The 17,432-nt window shown below is 39.7% G+C and overlaps 2 protein-coding genes across 3 annotated transcripts in view; both read left to right on the forward strand.

Annotated features, from left to right (window-relative positions):
• The window catches only part of itga6 (integrin subunit alpha 6), a 25,705-nt gene extending 23,357 nt beyond the window's left edge, over nucleotides 1-2,348 (forward strand). The window contains exons 24-26 of one of the 2 annotated variants that reach the window (XM_015386078.1): nucleotides 743-868; nucleotides 1,022-1,093; nucleotides 1,618-1,833. In XM_015386078.1, the coding sequence (XP_015241564.1) occupies nucleotides 743-868; nucleotides 1,022-1,090 (195 nt within the window). In that variant the 3' untranslated portion in view covers nucleotides 1,091-1,093; nucleotides 1,618-1,833. Of the gene's footprint in view, nucleotides 1-742; nucleotides 869-1,021; nucleotides 1,094-1,617 lie in introns of both variants that reach the window. The other variant, XM_015386077.1, reaches the window with a different exon arrangement.
• Nucleotides 2,349-8,994: 6,646 nt separating this feature from the next.
• The window catches only part of LOC107091877 (integrin alpha-6-like), a 21,140-nt gene continuing 12,702 nt past the window's right edge, over nucleotides 8,995-17,432 (forward strand). Inside the window, exons 1-11 of the mRNA XM_015386066.1 lie at nucleotides 8,995-9,249; nucleotides 11,929-12,050; nucleotides 12,158-12,237; nucleotides 12,347-12,590; nucleotides 12,832-12,969; nucleotides 13,066-13,279; nucleotides 13,374-13,567; nucleotides 13,661-13,758; nucleotides 15,736-15,863; nucleotides 15,950-16,039; nucleotides 17,024-17,085. Coding sequence (XP_015241552.1) covers nucleotides 9,074-9,249; nucleotides 11,929-12,050; nucleotides 12,158-12,237; nucleotides 12,347-12,590; nucleotides 12,832-12,969; nucleotides 13,066-13,279; nucleotides 13,374-13,567; nucleotides 13,661-13,758; nucleotides 15,736-15,863; nucleotides 15,950-16,039; nucleotides 17,024-17,085 — 1,546 coding nt within the window. The 5' untranslated portion in view covers nucleotides 8,995-9,073. The remainder of the gene's footprint in view (nucleotides 9,250-11,928; nucleotides 12,051-12,157; nucleotides 12,238-12,346; nucleotides 12,591-12,831; nucleotides 12,970-13,065; nucleotides 13,280-13,373; nucleotides 13,568-13,660; nucleotides 13,759-15,735; nucleotides 15,864-15,949; nucleotides 16,040-17,023; nucleotides 17,086-17,432) is intronic.

Here is a 17,432-nt window from a genome sequence, read left to right on the forward strand (position 1 = left end):
AAGCAGGGAAACCTCTAAAACCTGCAGGACAGGGGGCCTTGAGGACCGAGTTTGGGGATGCCTGATTTAACAGTCTTTTTTTTTTTTTTACCTTGGGAGGAAGCCAGAGTACCTGGAGAGAACCCACAAAAGCACAGGGAGAACATGGAAACTCCATGCAGAAATGCACCGGGCTGGGAATCGAACCCGGAACCAAATTCAAATCTAATATGTCTGTTATACTTTGCAAGGCAAAGTATAACTGACTTCCTCAAAATCAGCCCCAATTAGAAAGGTGATCCTCTCTCTTTCTGACTGAAAATGTAAAAACTCCCCCAGATAATTGCTGTAAAACTCCAAACTTATTAAGAGTCCATTCCTTTAATGAGATAGATTAAAATTCAGCTGTTTTTTTCTGAAAGGTCCTGACTTAAATACCAGCTTGTTGTTGTGCATTAATTTATTAACTACAGTCTCTTTGACATGATCTGTCAGGATTGACTTGTATCATACCCAGACGGGACATCACCCTGTTTTTGAGAAAGGAATGAGTCTGTTACGCAGGATTTCTGTTCAACAGGATTTTACTAGAAGCTACTAACATTCCAACATTCCTAAAATTGTGTGGATATGAGAGAGTAGCAATATGATAGGATTTTTTTTTTTCATAATACCTAATGTTTTAAATGTCAATTAAATTTATGCAATTAACTCAGAATTATCCAAGTAATACTGCTGTTTTTTGTTTTTGTTTATTTTCCAGGTGAAAATGACAGTGTTTCCAGTGCGGCATGCTTCTTATTATGGCGGAGTCCCATGGTGGATCATCGTGCTCTCCATCCTGCTTGGCCTGCTGTTGTTGGGCCTTCTTGCTTTCCTGCTTTGGAAGGTAGGAGTGAGAGGAAATAACCAAGGTTCTACCTAGTGATAAACGCATATTTTTCATATGTTTGTGTCACTTTTGCTCGTTTGTAACCACCATCAACACAACATATGCAGGTAAAGTGATCAAACACATTTCTAATGATGTGCCTCTTCTCAGTGTGGAGTCTTTGAGAAAAAGAATAAAGAGGACCCATCAGAAAAAGAGAAGCTGACATCAAATGCATAAAAAGTGAGGGGTAAAATTACTGGGTCTGTCAGATATTGAATTTCTCCCTCTTGCTCCATCTTGCTGTAAAAATGTTGCTTTCTGGTAAAGCAAGCAACGGGCCATTCTTACTCTGTGGCAGAAATACTAATAAATGCGCTAGATGAAAATTTCTGCAAAGAAATGGTGCAAATAATGTTTTCACACTATACTGTGTGGATCGTTTTACTTGCATGGCCGAGGTGATGGCTGACAAGCAATGACTGGGTTTCTTATTGCTTTCAGGAATATCCTTGGGGCTGATCCGCACTCACTGATCTTTTCTTTTTTGGTTTCTACTCAACATGCAATCACTTGGTCTATCTTAAATTACAGGACTATTTACAAAGTTAATTTCTTCTGAGAGATGCACAGGTGATTTATGTGCAGTAGACCTCTCAGTTGATTTACTTTATTACTGCCCAAAAGTTTATATCTGCTTTGCTTTCTATGGAGATTAAACCCCTCAAAAATCTTTTTACTAAGATTATACTGACTTGTGTCTGCAGTGTGGCTTTTTTAATCGTGCCAAATATGAAGACGAGGTTCCCAGTTACAGTGCTGTTCGTATCACCCGGGAGGAGAGGGTGATTAATTCTTCAAAAGACAACTGGGGCAACCTGGAAAAGAAGCCATGGATGACGACTTGGCATGACAAGGACCACTATTCTTAACAGTAAAAAAAAAAATTGTTTATTGATGGATCAGCAGCCTTTTCTTTGGACACTGAGGACCATTAATATGGAGATACAAATCATATTATTTTGAAGTAAGTCTTAAGATTTAAATACTGGATCAAAAACTTTTATTAAGGGACTTCAACGTTTTCAAACTGTATAGATGGACCTAAACCAACTGCTGGCTGCTGAGCTTTTTTATGTACAAGCAGTGTTGACCAGAGACTCAGCAGTCAGAAACTGTATCATAATGTTGTTGTTTTTTTTTTACATTTGAATAACTTGTTCTGTTTTGTATTTATTCTAGTATGGAATATTTTGTTTTTTGTTTAACAAGTTAAAGAGTTTTGCATTTTACACAAAACATAACACCAAGAAATATGTTCAATTATAAAAGCACCTTCCTGGGGCTTTATTGAGGGTTGAACTGTTTCTTTTGCCTCAGATTGTACATTTTCTGTATCTCATTGGCCATCAGAGAACTGTAACCAGGCCATGTTAAAAATCATTGTCCCACCACAGCTCAAACACTTTTGCTGGGAATTAAAGGTGTTCCTAATAAATAATTTTAACTAATTTACAGCTTTTCTTTTTCAATTGTGTTCAGGTTTGTTGTGTACAACAGTTGTGTGAAATCCTATGATGGGAGGCAGTCTGGAAATCTATCTTCACTTTCAATTTGGGAATGGCAGCCTAGTGGTTAGGGTATTGCGCTTGTCTCCCAGAGGTTCTGAGGTCAAGCCCCACTCCCTCTGACTGCCACTCTGGGCAAAGACCCTTAACCCTACACTGCTCCCCGGGTGCCACACAGTGGCAGCCCACTGCTCCTCAAGGGGATGAGTTAAATGCAGAAGTGAATTTCTCCAGTCCAATTATTACTATTATAAGTCATGGGTCTAAAGCCCCTGTCACACCTTGACGATTAGACCAGCATGCCTGACGTAAAATATGACATAAACGCTGGCATACATTAGATAAGTTTTGGGTTCATTTTGTATAAGTTATGAGCACGTTGAAACACGCTGGCACATGTCAACATATGGAGAGTGCGTCGAGAATGCTTCAAATTGCCAGTTAAGTGTAGGTTATTCATAAGTCGTGGTGTCTAGCTTCACCAAAACCTGAGTAACTTGTGCTTAACTTATGCATTACAGTACTTATCAAGAACTTATCTCCAACGTCTATCTTTAATATATATCTATACTCCCTTTAAGATAATCGCAAACAACATTACAAACACCTCTTTGCAGATAATATAATAAATAATATTAAAATATAATTTATCCCAAAAGTGTATCAACAAAGAAATTGCTGATAAAACCATGCAGGAGTGGTGTAACACATAGAAGCAGTGAATTGGAAGAGAGGAAAATCTCTTTCTACAACTCTCATTTTTTGTAACCAATGCATTTCTTACCGCTGGTGGTTTAACTGAACATAAAAATCACTAGTGGCTCATTTTTCTGGACAGTAGGCTGACAGAAAAGAGGGGAATAAGCGACATGCAGGAAAGGACCATAGGCTGGATTTAAAGCTGGGTTGCCCGCGTCGAGGAGTAATGCCTCCATACCATGCCTCCATGTGTCGTGTGCGCTAACCACTGCGCCACCTAAGCCGTCCCAAACCTAACACATTTTAGATTAAAGAAAAAAATGGCATGTTGTGCTTGAATCAGCCTTTGCTCTGTAAAAGGACCAATTAGAACTGTTCAGCATTCATCTTAACATAAAGTTTGGGTGGTTCAGTAATTTCTGTAACAGAATAAAGTTTTAGTTTAGTTTTGTTTGGTATAAACAAAATGCTGGCTAGGTTGTTTGTTTATGGACTGTTAGGACAATTAGTACTATTTTACATCTCCAGACTACAATAGAGAGTTGATTTGGTACAGAAGTGTTTTAAGGACTCCTTTAGAAAATTAAAAGAAGTTTTCCCATCCAGACCAATTCAAAAGCCTAATTTAGTAGAACTTGATTAAAGAGACTGGCTGTGGCTATGGCGATAGACCTCAAGTAAACAGACAGAGTTGTTTGACTGCAATTATACCTGAGAACAGATACTGAAGGATGGTTTTCCCAGCAAATGTGAGATGAGTAAAGGTACAAAGAAAACCAACAGTCTTGTCAAGTTGTGACTTGATAGCACAGGCACTGTAAGATGTTTAAAAAAACACAGATCACTATTTAATATAAGAGAAAGCTCTACAGTTAACCCCAGAAAGCATCTAGATAGTGGAATTTTATCATCTTTTGAAAGTAGTCATTAGTTCAATGTTAGCTTTATTCACAAAGTTTGTGCACACAAACAAGGAATTTGTCAGAAGGCTCAGAACGAAGGACCCAGGATTCAGGCTTGACAGACAGTGATATATTAAAAGGCATTTATTGAAATAAGCATGGGGCTGCTTGTCTGCTGCGGCAGGCTCACTGGAAACTCTGCAGCAGTAGAGGCTCAGGTCAGTGACTTCAAAACTCAAACACGGAACAACAACAAGCATGAAAGCCACCAACCTGGCAAAGTTCAATCTCTGTTGCTTATTACTGAGCCGGCACCAGAGATCCAGGACAGAAGAGGAGCAGCATCTTGCAGCAGCCAGAACATGTAGAGGAACCAAAGGATCCAGGAGGGGTAAATCTAAGCCGTGGTCAGAAGACAGGTCCAAGGTCGACAGCAGGCGGAATCCAGGTAACAGCCCGGGAACACAGGACAGGCAAACAGATCAGTGGGAGTGTTGGCCTAGTGAAGGGGTTGGCAACCCAAACTGCTCAAAGAGCCACATTGGACCAAAAAAAAACAGATCTGTCTGGACCCGTAAAAATTTAAAAGTCTTATATAAGCCTTATATGGCAACCCGGGCCCTAAGTGTATTACCAATCTACGATTCATGGAAATGTTCAAGGTTGAATAAGGTAAAGGAATGCATGAGCCTGTCAAAGCCCCCGGAGATTACTATGAAAGTGTGAACATTAATGCATGTAAAAACACGTCTGAGCATCTGATTTCTTGTTTCAGTGGCTAAACCTGGATGATGTCAAAGTTGTTTTGAGGCTGAAAAGATACATGGAAATATGCTGTGCAATCAAAGTTTGGGAAAAAGGAAAGATTTGAGTTCCAAAATCCAAGCAAATCCTGCATCAGGAAAGTTGTGTAGATTTGCAAGTTTTGGATCAATAAACGGCTTTGAAATGGAAATACAGGAACAGCTTAGGTTCAAATACGCAGTGCATCACAACTTGTTTGCCAAAGAAATATGAACCATTTTGTTCTTTTGGTGGACAATCCAAAAAGGACTTTAATTTTCATAGGTGCTACTCTTACGCAATTCCCAGACAGACTTGAATGCCTCTCCCAGGATCTCGGGTTGAAGATGTTGTAGAAGATATCGATGCAACAGAGTTGTTTGAAGAAATGTGCCAGCGTTTCATTCCGCTGCCTGCAAACGAGATGCGCCCTTGATTTCTTATTTAAAGAAATCATCTTCTCCTTCTGAGGACAATACATATTGTTCAGATTGACCCTGGCCTCATTATGTAATCCTTATTTCAACCTTACAACAGAAAGTACTTCTTGATATCGGTCCATCTAATCTATTTATACTTTTGAAATGATCCAAAATGTATAAGAAACTACTTTGATTTACAAACTGAAGTTATTTCCATATTCACTGATGTACAGAATAAATTCCTTATCTTCAGGGAAGGAGTTAGGTATGATTTTATAACAGATTGAAGATTGTTTTTGACACATTACAAACCGTGTTCCTCTTTTTTGTTTTGCTTTACTGTACCTGAAGCTTAAGTAAGAAAAAAGGCTGTGGCACAGGCGAGTCCAGGCGCAGCCTCTTCTACTGCACGTCAGAGGATTGTTTTCATCATCTCTGCTCTTTTCCAGCACCTTGAGGCTTGTTCTTTTTCTTTTTTTGGGGGGGGGAGTGGGTGGGTCACTTCTAGAACATGTTGTACACAGAGCACTCCACATGACACAGCCCTTCAATCTAATAAGAGTAATAGGAAGAAATCAGGAATGAACACTGTAACAAATCCCAGTTCAGATCTGCCATCAAAAACACTGAAATAACTGACTTCATTTTATTTGTGAGGAAAATCTAACACAACAAATCACTCTGAACCTACCATTCTCATGGTAAAATATGCAGTGGAAACAATATGCTGGGGGGGTGCTGCAAAGCAGTCTCAATTAAGCCTGTCAGACTTTAGGGGCAGATGGTTGGAAATATTGCACGTTCCTTTCAGAAGACCTGTTAAATAAAGGAACAGATTCAAGACTGAGGGCAAAGGCTCAGCTTTCAGCAAAATGGATTATTATTTTGTATTGACCATTTTAAAGTAAACAATATGAGTGAAAGGTGGTTCTCCAAAGTTGTGTCACATGACATTGACTATATACACTATATTGCCAAAAGTATGAGCTTAAGTGACATCCCGTTCCTAATCCATAGGGTTCAATATGACGTCGGTCCACCCTTTGCAGCTAGAACAGCTTCAACTCTTCTGGGAAGGCTGTCCACAAGGTTTAGGAGTGTGTTTATGGGAATTTTTGACCATTCTTCCAGAAGCGCATTTGTGAGGTCGCACACTGATGTTGGACGAGAAGGCCTGGCTCTCAGTCTCCGCTCTAATTCATCCCAAAGGTGTTCTATCGGGTTGAGGTCAGGACTCTGTGCAGGCCAGTCAAGTTCATCCACACCAGACTCTGTCATCCATGTCTTTATGGACCTTGCTTTGTGCACTGGTGCACAGTCATGTTGGAAGAGGAAGGGGCCAGCTCCAAACTGTTCCCACAAAGTTGGGAGCATGGAATTGTCCAAAATGTCTTGGTATGCTGAAGCATTCAGAGTTCCTTTCACTGGAACTAAGGGGCCAAGCCCAGCTCCTGAAAAACAACCCCACACCATAATCCCCCCTCCACCAAACTTTACACTTGGCACAATGCAGTCAGACAAGTACCGTTCTCCTGGCAACCGCCAAACCCAGACCCGTCCATTAGATTGCCAGATGGAGAAGCGCGATTCGTCACTCCAGAGAACGCGTCTCCACTGCTCTAGAGTCCAGTGGCGGCGTGCTTTACACCACCGCATCCGACGCTTTGCATTGCACTTGGTGATGTATGGCTTGGATGCAGCTGCTCGACCATGGAAACCCATTCCATGAAGCTCTCTGCGCACTGTTCTTGAGCTAATCTGAAGGCCACATGAAGTTTGGAGGTCTGTAGTGATTGACTCTGCAGAAAGTTGGCGACCTCTTCGCACTATGCGCTTCAGCATCCGCTGACCCCGCTCCGTCAGTTTAGGTGGCCTACCACTTCGTGGCTGAGTTGCTGTCGTTCCCAAACACTTCCATTTTCTTATAATACAGCTGACAGTTGACTGTGGAATATTTAGGAGCGAGGAAATTTCACGACTGGATTTGTTGCACAGGTGGCATCCTATCACAGTTCCACGCTGGAATTCACTGAGCTCCTGAGAGCGACCCATTCTTTCACAAATGTTTGTAAAAACACACTGCATGCCTAGGTGCTTGAATTTATACACCTGTGGCCATGGAAGTGATTGGAACACCTGATTCCAATAATTTGGATGGGTGAGCAAATACTTTTGGCAATATAGTGTATGTATGACTAATCTCTTAGATAAAGCAGTTTAAAAAAAAAAAAAAAAAATTATCTTTTTTCTCTATTCTCCTTGGTTGTTTTTGTTACAGTTAATGATGGCTTTTACAGTCCTGTATGAGGGCAGTTTCCACCTTTTTCTTCTTTCAAAGTGCAGTTGAAGCCAGCAAATGTGAATACTGTGTGACCAGGACAGACTTTGGAGCAGTGTCATAATACGGTAAACATGTTCTAGTAAGGAGATTTTATCATTGTCTTGATCTTGGAGATATTGCATTTCCCCCATTTAAACTTTCTGAAATCATAACTCATCTTAAGCAATTATGGGAGAGAACACAGAATATATTACAAATATCCTTTCATAGTAAACATGCCAAAATGATTGGTCAGTTTTTACCTATTTTAGACACTGAATATCTGACTATAGTTTCAGCATATTTATACATTTCTGTTTTGATAAACAAATAGCCATTTATTGAGAAGAACTACTTTACAGTCCTCTGCACAGCTTAATGACATGCTGCTGAGAGAAATCAGTCACAAAAACTTGGTTACAGTTGTTGTACAAGTCAATTTTAATAAAGGAATGATGCACAAAAAATTTTTAATTGCTGAAAATTATGATATTGGCAAAAGCTGAAAAATGTTCAAGTCGGTTGCAACAAGCAAAATATACGAGTCGTTTAAATTTTTATCTAATCAATTCCATCCCACTTTCAGTGACCTCTGCTGTCTCTAGACTTTTGAGATTCCTGATTTTTTCTATCTATTTTTTTCTTCTTTAGGACTCTGGAGAACTTGATTTCAACTAAGGAGGTTATCAAGCCATCCATTTAAGTGTTTTGGACCACTGGGAGATATCTAAAAGATGCTGTCAACTAGCCACAGAGGTTTTACTTTCTGCAGTAAGGCACGTTTTAGAGATTAAAAGCTCCATGTCTAAATTCTAAATTCCAATATATACAACTCTACTGACCCAAACATCATCTCCAACTTGCCTACAGCTGCAGAAGAGTTTTTCAAAGAGGTTTGGGAACTGAGAAAACTGGAACATTTTAGGGCTGTTGGCTTCACTCTTCTTCCTCCAGACAAGGAGAAGGGAGACTGAAGGAGGGCTGCATGTTGGGGGCTAGAAATGCTCTGTGGCAGTGGTACATGGTCAAGCAAAAGACATTGAGGGGGGGTTAAGTCCTTGATGTGGCCATAAAGGATCTGAGTCCAAGTCTGATGACCTCTGCTGCATTTTTTCTTCTGTCTTTCAGCGAATTTCCAAAAGGACCACAAGTGCAAAAAAAAAAAAAAATGGGAAGGCCTTTGGGTAGCCTTACTTTTCCTGCATGCGAAACATTCGAACAGCACAGCAATCATGGACACATCTTGAAGAACAGTTTGAAAAGATGTCCTGTGATACACCAGAGGGGCCATAATAACTGTCTCACATGAAGTTGGCTAAAAACATGTTTTATGATCTTAGAAAGGCAGGTTCAGCACTCAGCACTTCATTTTAAGGTGTGGTGGTATGTTTGACTGTGTCAAGAGAGGCCAGGGGGAGGTTCTGCTTGTGAACAGTATTTAACCCTCCTCCAACACTTTTTGTATTGCACTCTGCACCTTCTGCACCAAATGCTAACATTTCTACTTTTTGGGGAAGTTTTACATCTTCATGGAGGGTCATACCAGCAGTGGACTGTGGCTGCTCACCCTGTTACTAGGATGCGGGCAACTCATCGCATTTAATTTGGACACGGAGAATGTCTTAAGGAGAGATGGAGAAAAAGGCAGCCTGTTTGGCTTCTCTGTTGCAATGCACTGGCAGACTCAACCACAGAACAAGAAAATGTAAGAAGCATGATTTCAATTAAATGTTTATCTATCTAATAATTACTTCCTTCATTGTTTAACTATAAAATCTTTGCTCACTGTGCATCAGTCCTATTTTGCTTGGTACCCTTTCTTCTCAGGTTACTAATTGTTGGACTTATTAAGCAGTTTTTTTTTTATTCTGATGTGTTGTTGATCACTTGTTTTTCTCTTAAGTTGTCTTCAGGTGAGATCAGAAGAAAAAAAATCTGTTTCTAATTCAGCAAACAGTATGGTTTAAAGGATTAATTCAACAAATCATTTATTTTTGGTACTGAAGTACTATCAGTAACAGGTTTCTCTGAGCATTTGTGTTCCAAAAAAAAGAGACAAGAGACAGAATTAATACTCTAATAGTTTTGTTTTTATTTTTTTGTTTTTTGTTTGGGTTAAAGGAAAGGTTTTTCATATGGAGAAGTGTGCATTAGGGTTAAGAGCTTCTGTTTTCATATTTTTAAAGCAATATTTCATCATGATAAAATATGAAGTTGATAAATTTTTCAAATCTTGTTAACAAAACTTTTTTTAGAACAATATAGGACGTGTAACTTGCCTCTGCAAAGTTATGTTTTAAGTGGAAAAAGTAAAAGTGGGAATTTTACTCCCTTGTTTTCTTCGAAGATGGTTTTACTTAATACCAAATGCTATTTAAAATTGACTTAGACAAGCGATAAGGCATAACTTTTATGTAGCATTTGTTAAAGAATCATTAGGTCTGCTGCTTCATAAACTCTGAGCCTGAGGCAAAAAAAAAAGACAGGTAATTAATTTTTCCTCAGAACTTTCAAAGTATTCTGCACGGACATGTATGCTGAAATGTTTGGATGATACAACTAGGGCGTACACAGTGAGTTCTTTTCTAGCTACTCATGCCACCCTTTACTCAGACTTTTATGTTCCAGATATGTTCATGTCCTGAAGGGATGAATTTGCTTGTACAGACAGGAGTGGGTGTGGATCTATGAATACCTACTTGTGCTTTGGCCTTCTTCCCAGTACACTAAAAAAGGGACTTTTGGTCCTGTAAATATTGCCATGGTTTTTATGTAAAATGTACTGCATATTGCCATGTACTTCCCCTTACTTCAAAATGACACCTTTTATTTATGTGTTACTTAGAATACATATAATATAACAGCACTAGTGGCTCTTTTTTGGATAGTAGGCTGACAGGAAAGGGGGTATGAGAGAACGGGAGAGACTTGTGGCAAAGGACCAAAGGATTCAAACCCGGGTCGGCTGCATCGAGGACAAGGCCACCATACATCGGTCGTGTGTGATACCCACTTAATAAAAAAATAAGGATTATCAAAACTATTCAAATGATTTCCCAACTTAACAGATGCAAGCAGTGTGTACTTGGATATTAAGAGTAAGCTTTTTCCTTGCTTGACCATGCTTAGTTCAGAAATGGGCTGCACGGTTGTGCAGTTTGGAACGCTGTTGGCTTGCAACAAGAAGGTTCTGGGTTTGATCCCTGGACCAGGTGCTTTCTGCATGGAATTTGTATGTTTTCCCCTTGCATGCGTGGGTTCTCTCAGGGTTCAGGGTTTAAGCTTTATTGATCCCACATTGGAGAAATGTACCTCTTTAACCCATCCCCTCGGGGAGCAGTGGGCTATTGTTGTGTGGCGACCAGGGAGCAATCAGTGGTTAAGGGTTTTGCTGAGGAACCCAAAGTGGAGGATGTGGGGATTGAACTGGATACTTGCAAACTTCTCAGAGGACAAGCGCACTACTCTAACCACTAAGCCACTAGGGCTAAGCTTCTCTAGATTCTCCTTGGGTATGCATGGTTGATTGCCTGTTTGTTTCTTTATGTAAAATTTACTAGCAAACCTTTTTTGTGATCTGTTTTTTAAACTTTACACATAATGCCCTATCACTACAAAAAGTTCTCAGGAGATTGTTGTAAATTTATGGCTAATTAAAACCTTAGAAATTACGTCTACATGTGGTAAATACACATAACGTTTATTTAATACTTGCCACCTACAGAAGCAGTTCTATATTACTTTTACTTTTCTTAAGAGAATTTGGTCTGAGCAAAGGCAAAATATTAATTTGAAAGAGTTTTATCTTCTTGTACAGTGCATGTAAAACATTTGGTTAATCACTATAGACTCTTGAGAGGTGTACCCCGCCTCTTGCCCGTTGACAACTGGAGCTAGGCACCAGGAACCCTAACGACCACAGCAGGGATAAGCATGCATAGATGGATAACACATTTTTTTCTCCCCAGTGTTTTATTATCATTACACTGTCACAAGTACAGAGCAACGAAATTAACTCTCTGCATTTAACCCATCCCCTTGAGGAGCAGTGGGCTGCTATTTTGCGGCACCAGAGTGGGAGCAGTCCCGACCCATAGTGCGAGCAGTCGGTGGGAGTGGGGCAGGAACTCAGAACTCCAAGAGCAATGCCCTAACCACTAGGCCACCTCTCCCCAAAGCAGGGTCTTGCCTATGGACCCACACTGGCAGCTCATTCCCCCCAGCTGGGATACAAACCCAGGACAGTTGACTTACCACTTGAGCTAGCCAGCTGCTAGAAAAGTTCAATTATATTTATTATTAAAGTTTAATTATAAAATACCTCATGATATTCCTTATCTTTATCTCAAAGAAATACTTTGATTCACATGTGTGTCTGTGGCAGGGTACTGGTTGGAGCACCACAAGCGAAAGCCATAGGCAAACAAAAATCTAAAGTGACAGGAGGAATATATAAGTGTGAACTGGATTCCGATAAATGCAACAGAATTATTTTTGATGATAATGGTAAGACACGTTTTCCTTTTTTAATCCAATTAAATTTTTTTTGTCTTTTTAAATCAAAGACTGAGTTTCAACATGTTGATCTTCTACATTTGTTTGTTCTTTCATAGAGGATTTGAAAACAGAAAGCAAAGAAAATCAGTGGATGGGGGTTACAGTCAGCAGTCAGGGTCCAGGAGGCAAAGTTTTAGTAAGGATGCCAGTTCACAAAAATCTCATATTCATTTTTTTCCCCCATTGTTCAAGGTATAAATCAGAATTTATTGGTAATTAACTGTGTATCTCTCTTTACATGGTAGACATGTGCCCACCGATACCAGCAGCGGGTCCCAAATTCTGAATCGCGCACCATCGATGGCCGCTGCTATGTGCTAAGTCAAGCCCTAACGTTGACATCTGACGAAGAAGATGGTGGTAACTGGCAGTTTTGTAGTGGCCGGGACTACCTGAAATTTGGCTCCTGCCAGCAGGGACTCTCTGCTAGATTCGACAAGGACTACCATTATTTTATCTTTGGCGCTCCAGGAGCTTATGATTGGAAAGGTATTGCTGAGTTCAGGTGCATTATTGCCGGGACTAACAAACTGGCACAGACTTAGGGCTTTAAAAGAACATTTAGCAATTTTCTTTGTTTATTGTTTTAGTTAATCACAGAGAGATCTGCTTATTTTTTTGCTTTATCTATGTCAAATGTTTGACATTACCTTTCAATGGATAGTGTAATTAGGAGATAGGAGAATACAAATAACATATTTATCTCCTCTGCTCTACTCTTTACTTTAAGGCTTGGTGCGCTTAGAGCAAAAGAACATGACTTTTTTCACATTACCTATACCGATATTTAATGATGGGCCTTTTGAAACTGGAGATGAGAGGAAACTTGACGATAAACAAGTTCCTACACCTGACAACAGCTACCTAGGTAAGGCACACTTTACCATGATACCAATGATACATATTTTAGAAGTTGATTTACCCTCCATGTTTTTAATTGTAACTATTATGAACTTTGTAATAGGTTTTTCCCTGGATACGGGAAAACTTTTGACCGCTAGTGGTGAACTGACGGTGGTAGCAGGAGCTCCTAGAGCCTTTTACAGTGGGGCAGTGGTGCTTTTGAAGAAGGGCGGTCCTGATACCCGAAGCATGGAACCGGAGCACATTCTTAAAGGGGAGGGTTTGGCATCATCTTTTGGATATGATCTGACTGTGCTGGATTTTAACGGAGACGGGTAGGAACGGAGAGCGACACACAGACTGTTTACTTCTAATCTCATCTTTAGTTTGACTGTACTCTCATTATCCTATAACTTTCTTGCTTGTTAGTTGGGAGGACATAGTGGTAGGAGCCCCTCAGTTCTTTAAAAAGGAGTCAGACATTGGAGGAGCTGTCTACATATACATCAACAAGGCTGGTAACTGGAAGGAAGCTAAGCCAACCAGAATCGATGGAACTGCAGACTCTATGTTTGGCCTTGCTGTGGAATTCCTGGGAGATCTCAATCAGGATGGATTCCACGGTAAGGATGCATAATTTGAACTTTTTTTTGTTTTTTCACACTTCAAGCCCTTTATATTTAAAAAATGTTGAGGAATTGTGTTATGCTTGTCAGATTTTGCTGTAGGAGCTCCTTATGAAGACGATGGTGCAGGCAAAGTTTACATTTACCATGGATCAGCAACAACAGAACCCACTAACAAACACACACAGGTATTTAAATCAGTTCTTTTTTTGAAAATTTTTAGCACTTCTGTTTTGTTTTGTATAATCACAAAAAGAGCCCAAACATATTTGGTAAATGAGTATCTTTACTAGTGTTGCACCGATACCGATACCAGTATCAGACGGGGCGCCGATACTGCCCTAAAATTGTGGTATCGGTATCGGCGAGTACCAACAAATAGGGCACCGATACCATTTTGAGAGGCATACGTTTATTCAACTATTGTCACCCACTCCTGGTAGGCAATAAAAAGTTCTACTGGATTCACTTTGTATTAGATTTTTTCCTGCCTTACAAAGGTAGGCAGCAGCTTGACAAAGCCGTGATGGCAATTATTTTACATTATTATGGTATCGGTATCGGCCGATGCTGCACAGCCAGGTATTGGGTATCGGTATCGGGGCCAAAAAATGGCATCGGCGCAACACTAATCTTTACTGGAGTACCTTAACGAATTATAAAACAGTGACTATTTTTGTTAGGTGCATATGTATAACCAAAATGTTACTTCAAGATATTTGTTCTGTAGTTCTCTGATTCCAAAAGTAGTGGTCAAGGGCCAATACTAAGTTGTGGATTAACAAAAGCAGGCATTGAGATACTCTACAGAAGTAAAACTAAACTATTGCAATGATAGTAGTGAGGAGATATGTTATAGGGTTAAAAGAGATGATAACATCACTTAAATATAAACAAAATTAATACATTCACAGTTGTGGTATTATACTCATTGTGATAATTCAGTTTGTAGAAATGTTAGTATATACAACCAATAGTTTAAGGCATACAATCATAAGCTCAGAACATAGGACCCGGAATTCAGGTGAGACACAGTGATCACTTAAAAGGCATTTATTGAAACAATGGGGGTCTGTGAGGGCAGCGGGGTACCGCCCATCACTGGAAACTCTGGTAGGAGAAAAACACAAGTGAGTGACCAGGATAATCTAAAGGAGGATGTTTATCCTTGAGAGTCACTTATCTGGTTTGACAGTTCAGCCCACCTCAACAGAACGTTGTAGGATCAAGCTGGAGGGCTGAAATTAGAAACGGCAGGCGCCGCCCAGAATGAACCAGATGCTGCAGTTCGGGTGGGCAAGAATGAGTCCGAACCTGGTTAGGGAAACAGATCAGAACAAAAAGACTAAGAGGTCCAGGAGTTGGAAGTCCAGTCAGGGAAACTGATGAGAACAAGAACAGGCTGGTCCAGGGTTTCATGAGTCCGCAGATAGTTCCAGCACAACGTTCAGATGGGAACAGACAAGATCATTAGTGGAGAGGCAGAACAAGGCAGGATATTAGGAACACTACACTATGCTAAAAACTTGTTCTCTCCACTGAGCCAAGCCAGGAACAGGGCACGCTCAGTAGATAAGAGACAGGACATGATCAGGAAATCAGGAACACTACGAAACACTAAAACCCTCTCTGACCACTGACCCCGAGAACCTGAACATGATCTGCATTAGCTATTATCTCAACATCACTTCAATAATCTCCAACTCAAACCAATGATCTGGCCCTGATAACTGGGTGTAGCTCTCTGAAATCAACTAATGAACCGTAAACACATGAACAGCAACACTTACAATGGGACTGAGCTGTATATTAAGAAGCAGAAGCAGGTGGATTGGATGAATGGTAATAGGAAACCGGGCAGAGTTAAGCAGGGAAACGAAATTAGCAATTAGGCCAAGTCTCAGAGCCATGATCATTAAACATACATTATAGCAGAATTTATGTGACAGAGGGAACAAAGATTGGGAATGTTTGCTTTAGCTGATATAAATCTGCCATGCTGTATTTTATCAATATTACACATTTTCAAAATATATTTAAAAACTTCTTGTTAAATAGAATTTTCTTTGATTCTGACCGAAAGCTGAAGACAGCTTTCTAAATAAACCATTCACTATATGGACAACACATCCCAAAATCCAAGTATCATAACTTTCTTCTTTTAGGTCTTATCTGGCAAGTCATTTGGAGCGAGGCAGTTTGGGTACTCTTTGGCAGGCAACATGGACCTGGACTGGAACTTTTATCCTGACATGGTTGTTGGATCTCTCTCAGATTCAATCTTTACATTCAAGTGAGGAAGTTAGAGAAAATGAATTAATCCAATCTTGTGCTGTTTAATATATTTGCTAAGATGCTCAACTAACTGTCTCTACACAGGACCCGACCAGTTGTTAGCATTCAGAAGGAGGTAACTTTCTCACCAAGTAAAATCAATCTCAGCGAGAAGAACTGTGGCAACGCCTTTTGGTATGTTTGTTTATCTTGATTTCTAGAAAACAAAACAAAAAATAATAGTCTTTTTCTGACCAGCCTATACATTTTTATAAAACTCATTTCTAATGATTTCTAATGTAGCATCAGACATGGACATTATAGTTGCAATGCCACTAAAATTACAGCAGTTTCAAGTTCATAGTAGAAATGAGCCTTGGTGGCTGAATAATGCCTAATTATTTCACAAAAATATTTCCTATTATATCAAGGGGGAGACATTGGGTCAGGATAGTTGTCCAAAAGAAGATGATTGGAACTGATTGGAACTGGTTGATATTACTTTTAGTGCGGCCCTGAAGACATGACCTAAATTGTGTGTGGAATATGCATAAAAGCTGGTTAGATATAAAAGATACCAGAAAGGAATACATTTATATAAGCTCTATTGAATCTGATCAGCTCAGTCTTTGTGTTATCAGATTATAAATGTTTTCTCTAGGAAGCATTTGGTATGTTCATGGGGACAGCTGCTAGTTTCAATCATCTTAAAGGTCTTAGATTTTTCAGTAGTGCTTCTCACTTTGTCATGTATTCCCCACCACAAGTGTTCAGCGTGCTTCACTGAGGCTAGTTTTAGTTGTGTCAAGCATCTTTGGCTTTTTTAGTGATTTAAAAAGAGCTGCATTATGACTTCTAAGATCAGCCATTTAGCTGTATATTGATCCCTACCCTTGATGGAAATTATCATTTTTCGTGCCCCAGTTCTGATATTTATGCATTTTTCACAAATTCCTTCACTTGAAGTAAGGTATGCTTGATCCTTATTGATGTGGTAGTAGCCCCACAATGGCTAATACCACTTTCCATCATTATTTGAAAAATCTTATTGATTGGAAATCATTCAAACAAAATTATGGTAGCATAACTTTCTAAAACCTAAACGAATTAAATGTTACAAAGTGTACTGAAATATTGCTTGTGTTGTCTAATTGTCATAAAACTGCTCTGTCTCTACAGCTTGGAAGTGAAAGCCTGCTTCACCTACGCTGCTCACCCAGCGGGAAATAGTCCCTCACTGAGTAAGCATCATCTAATTTTTTTTAAGTAATTTTGCTAAAAAAAAAATGTCTTACAAAATAAAAAATGCTAAATAATTCAAAAAACAACAGGTCATACAGAGGAATTCAAGAATGTGATGAGAATCAAAGTCATTGGCACGTGTGTCATGATGGATCAAAGGGAGCAAGCCCTTATGCAGAACACACACGGAGGAGGCAGGGAAAAAGTTCAAATGTTTATTAAAGTCCTGAACACGAGAGAATAAACAAGTTCTGAGAATGTTTCACTGAAGTCTTGACTGGGACTGGAGACTGTTGGTTAGCAGAGTTCATGAGAAGCTAAGCGTCTAGTGTCAGCAGACAGTTGG

Source organism: Cyprinodon variegatus, unplaced genomic scaffold, assembly GCF_000732505.1.
Source record: "Cyprinodon variegatus isolate N-32 unplaced genomic scaffold, C_variegatus-1.0 Scaffold355, whole genome shotgun sequence".
In the NCBI taxonomy this organism is placed as follows: domain Eukaryota; kingdom Metazoa; phylum Chordata; class Actinopteri; order Cyprinodontiformes; family Cyprinodontidae; genus Cyprinodon; species Cyprinodon variegatus.